Here is a 4,295-nt window from a genome sequence, read left to right as displayed (position 1 = left end):
GTTCTCTAAGGCAGCATGGATCCCTAGCCACCAACTGCTTTTCCCTCCCTTCAGCCAAAGTCAACCCGTATTCTACTGTCTTCATACACAATTTCTGAATGGGGGCAATTTTCCAAACTATAACTTATAGATTACACGTAATGAAAAAGCAATGCCGATGATTAAAGAAGCCCTCTCTGGGAAAAAGTGCCAGTGGGTGTGTCTCATGGGAGGGCAGAAGTCCAGGTAAATTACATGACTCACCACAAAATATCAGAAATGTACACTTGCACATTTCGCCCTTCTCCCACCCCTCTGCCCCCTACAGACGACTCCTTGGGGATGAGACTTGTGCCGGAAGCCAGACCTAGCGGCCAAAGAGCCCGGGGGACAGGCAAACTGTGTGTCTCTACTCAGAGCCAAGGTGAAAGCAGTTCCTTCCAGTGCACGGCTTGGCCATCTGCTGTGGGAACGAGGTCCTGAGCCGCCCCGATCACTAGCTCGTGGCCAGCTGGTGAGCTCTTCCCTGCAAATGTAGGAAGCTTCCCGCACTCGGCGGTGAATGGAAAAAAAAAAAAAAAAGTCACTCAAAGGACAGCTTTGTCATGTGAAAGGAAAACATACTCCGCTTTAATATGCTCAAGAAGTCATCCGTGATACATTACAAAAAGTACCCGTAAAAGCCTGGAGGTGTCAGGAGCAGGTTGGGGGGAAGGGTGACTCTGCCCGCAGGAATAGCCGAGTCAAGCCTTCAGTTAGGTGTTTCCTCTGTTATCCGTGGTTTATAGTCTTAACTCGTTCTTCTAAGCGAGTGCTTCCTAATAAACCCAGAGCTTCTGCCTGCCCAGAAATGGCTCTTGGAAGCGTTAAGTTTTCCTCTCCCACGTAGGACGGCACTCCCGCTCCTAACTCCGTAGTCCTGTAGTCTTGGGACTCGGCGTCAGGGCGGCTTGGTCTTTGCTGTCTCGGTGAGGGTACCCTGGTCCCCAGGTCTCCTGGCCGGTGGCCGTAGAAGACCTGGGACAGGTACCTGAGACAAAGCTGGAGGTGGTCCGCCGCTTGCAGGCCCAGCGCGCTCGGCTTCGGCCCGAGCTGCCGCCCCTTCGGGCGGGGCCCGAGACAACCGGAGACCGAGGCCTCCACGCGGCGTCGCGGTCCCTCCGCGCTCTCCGGTCTCCGTCGCCCTCACCGGTCCTGGAAGAAGGGGAATATTTGGCGGAAAAGGCCCTGAATTTGCGCCACCCGGCTGCCCGCGTAGTCCTTTTCCTTTCGGGGCGTGTAGTTCTTCTCCACGGCGGTCGCGCCCACCGCGCTCGGGGTCCGTCGCAGCGTCCACGCGGCGGCGCAGCCGCTGCTGTTGTTGTTGGCGTTGTTCCGCCCTCTGTCGCCCGCCGTCTCCCAGTCCTCGGCCCCCGACAGCTCCCGCAGGCTCCGCGGCGCGTCGGGTCGCAGGTAGTGACAGGCCCGGTGGCCGCTGTAGTCGCGGCGCGTGGGGTCAGCCCCCAAGGCGCCCACCAGCACCTTGATGACCATGTCGTGGCCCTGCAGGGCCGCCAGGTGGAGGGGCGTGAGGCCGCCGCTGCCCGAGGCGCTCACGTCGAGCTGCAGCCCCCGGCGCTGGGCGAAGTCGTACACCAGGATGAGCTCCTCGTGGCACCCGTGCTTGGCCAGCCAGTGCAGCACCGTGTAGCCCGTGATCGGGTCGCACCGCAGCAGCAGCCCGGGCTCGGCTTCCAGCTGCTCCCACAGCACCTCAAGGCGGCCCTCGGCGGCCGCCAGTATCCACGCGTGCTCGTGGGGCTCCAGGCACAGCCCGCCGCCGCCGCCGCCGCCCCCCGGACCGTTCGGCCCGGCCGGGGACTGCTCCTCGGCGCGCTCCTCCGACAGCCAGCCGGCGGGGGCCGCCCCCTGCAGCCCCAGCAGCTCCCACAGCGCTCCGCGCCGGCGGCCGCTGCCCGTTCCCGAGAGCATCGGCGAGCCGTGCAAGTCCCGGGAGGCGGCGGCCGCGGCGGCGTGGTCCCGGTACCTGCCCAGGCTGCTGGGGTCCGCTCTCGGGGGGCGGGGTGGCGCGGCGCTCCGCGAGCTCAGCGCGGTGGCGGCGAGGGAGGCCTTGCGCCCCGGGTTCGCGGCCCCTCGGGGCTCGGCCATGGTCCGGCCGCTGCCGCCGCGGCGCTTCCAGTGTCGAGCGTTCGCTGCCCTTCCCGGGCCCCTCCGGGAGAGGAACTGGCGCTGGCGTTGGGGAAGGAAGCGGCTTGAGCAATTGGGCTCGGAGGGAGGGAGCAAAGGAGGGGAGAGGGAGGGAGAGAGGCCGCGAGCCGCGAGAGGGCCCGGCGCGGGAGGTGGGGGGGGGGGGTTGTGCTTGGGAGGGTGGGAGCTCGGGCGGGGTACACAGGGCAAGCCCCTCTAGAGCCCCGTGGGTACCGCCGCTCCCTCCGCGTCCCCGGGTCGCGGGCGGCTCCGCCCCAAACGGCCAGGTGAGCCGGGCAGCCCCGCCTCCCGCCCCGCGCGCTCCGGTGGGGCGGGCGGGAGCGGGCCCCGGCCGCCGCCCGCGCTCGCGAGCCGCCCAGCCGCCCCGCCGCCGCGGCCCGCGGGGCTTCTCGGCATCCCGGCAGCGGCTGGGGTGAAGAGGCTCTAGGGCGCCCCCTCCCCGGCGGGCTGAGCTCAGCTCTCGGCCAAGACCTCCGGGAGCGCGAGCCTTGAGCCCCGGGGCGCTGGCTCCCCGCCCCCTTCCTTCGCCTCTCCCTCTTATCTCCTCGGGAGTCTCCCTGCACTTTGTCCCCGAGCCGCCGTTGTCCCGCCCCTAGACCACGGAGGCGGCCGGGGACTCGGGCTCCCTTGCCTTGCCCTTCGTACGGCCTTGGCCCTCCCCGCGGAGCCCGGAGCGGCCCGGGATTCCCGCAGAGGAACCCGAGATGAGGGTCCAGGCGGAAACTCTTGCAGGGACCCGAAAAGGGGTGTTCCCCTCCTCCCCGCGGGTCCCTGCTCGGCTCTCCGCCCTCTCCTCCTCTTTAACCGTTCCCGAGTTGGCGTGAAGAAGCAGGCACAGGTGAATCAGTCCGCTGCCGGGGCAACGCCCTGCCCTCTCCAGAGAGGTGTCGCTGTTGTCTCCCTGAGGATATTTTACCTTCCTTCCCTCGACCCAGTGGTAGTTCTTGCCTCCTGCCCCCGCCCCCGCCGTGTTACGGAGTTCAGTTAGTGGGCCACAGGGAGCCGCATAGAACCTTCTTGAGTCAGAGCGGGGCACAGTCGTGCTTAAGGTGGTGTTTGGGAAGATGATTCGGGGAGAGGCAGAGGCAAGAAGCCGGGAGACCGTCCCGACAGTCTAGGCCAAAGGGGACGGGGGTTCAGGCCAGGCCAGCTCACTCCACTGGGCCCAACAATGATGGAAGCTATCCGAGGCTTTTCCTCCTTGACCCTCAAATATTTTTGCCCTAAATATTTTGAGCTTTCCTTGGTGACAGCCTATGCATGTGCAATCGATTTTTGAACATTTCTTATGTGCCAGACGCTGGACTAGATGCTTTATATATATCAACTCTTTTAATCCTCCCAGTGACCTCAAAAGCTAAGTCTCATTGCTACCCCCAGTGTGCAGAGAGGTTAGGCCACTTGCTCAAGGTCAGCCAGCAGGAAAGTGGCAGAGCAGGTCTGTGTGACACCACAGTCTTTGTCCTGGCACAGAGGGACTGGCATTCAAGCCAGGCTTATCAGCTGCCAGTCACTCACACAGGCCCCAAATTTCAGCCCAATGGACGGACTTGTCCCAACCTGAGCGTATCTGACGGTTGCCCTCCTCTTCCCGAGCGTCCTCCCTCAGAGCTTCCGTCCGGGGAAGTTCTTCTCCCTGTCCTTTGACATTGGCCTCAGTGTCCACCTTCTCCAGCATGCCTCCTCCGATTACCCCAGCCCAGTGATGGCTCTCCCTCTCCCAACCGGCTGTTTGCCCTCCTCCCTTGGCACCCAGCGCTGACTGCCTTGTGGTGCTTCCCTCCCTGTGCTCTGACATGCCAAATACGCTCTCAACTCTTCGATGGCTGTGTCATACTATCCTTGCTCTGGTTTGGCAGCCCGGGGGGTGGGGGAGGAATGTGACTGCGTGTATAGGCCGAGGGGGGCAGTGTGCGTTGGGGGGGTGCCCACTCCCACGTCCCTGCCTCGGACTGCCACCTGTAGGACACCAAAACCGACTCGTGGAGTTCGTCAGTTCGTAAAAAAAAAAAATAAATAAAGTAGCGGGGCGCCTGGGTGGCTCAGTCGGCTAAGCGTCCGACTTCAGCTCAGGTCATGATCTCGCGGTCCGTGAGTTCGAGCCCCGC

The 4,295-nt window shown here is 63.8% G+C and overlaps 1 protein-coding gene across 1 annotated transcript; it reads right to left on the bottom strand.

The window, feature by feature from the left end:
• Nucleotides 1-582: 582 nt before the first annotated feature.
• SOWAHD (sosondowah ankyrin repeat domain family member D) lies at nucleotides 583-3,052 on the bottom strand. The gene has a single exon (XM_045471450.1). The coding sequence runs from the start codon at nucleotides 2,125-2,127 to the stop codon at nucleotides 1,165-1,167; it is 963 nt and encodes a 320-aa protein (XP_045327406.1). The 5' UTR covers nucleotides 2,128-3,052; the 3' UTR covers nucleotides 583-1,164.
• Between the last annotated feature and the right edge of the window lie 1,243 nt (nucleotides 3,053-4,295).

This window comes from Leopardus geoffroyi, chromosome X, assembly GCF_018350155.1.
Source record: "Leopardus geoffroyi isolate Oge1 chromosome X, O.geoffroyi_Oge1_pat1.0, whole genome shotgun sequence".
Classification (NCBI taxonomy): Eukaryota; Metazoa; Chordata; class Mammalia; order Carnivora; family Felidae; genus Leopardus; species Leopardus geoffroyi.
The sequence above is the reverse complement of the archived record's forward strand: the minus strand, read 5'-3'. Positions and strand labels throughout refer to the sequence as shown.

Excerpts from the sequence above, each read along its gene's own strand:
- SOWAHD (XM_045471450.1), bottom strand. The coding sequence starts at position 2,127 with ATGGCCGAGCCCCGAGGGGCCGCGAACCCGGGGCGCAAGGCCTCCCTC.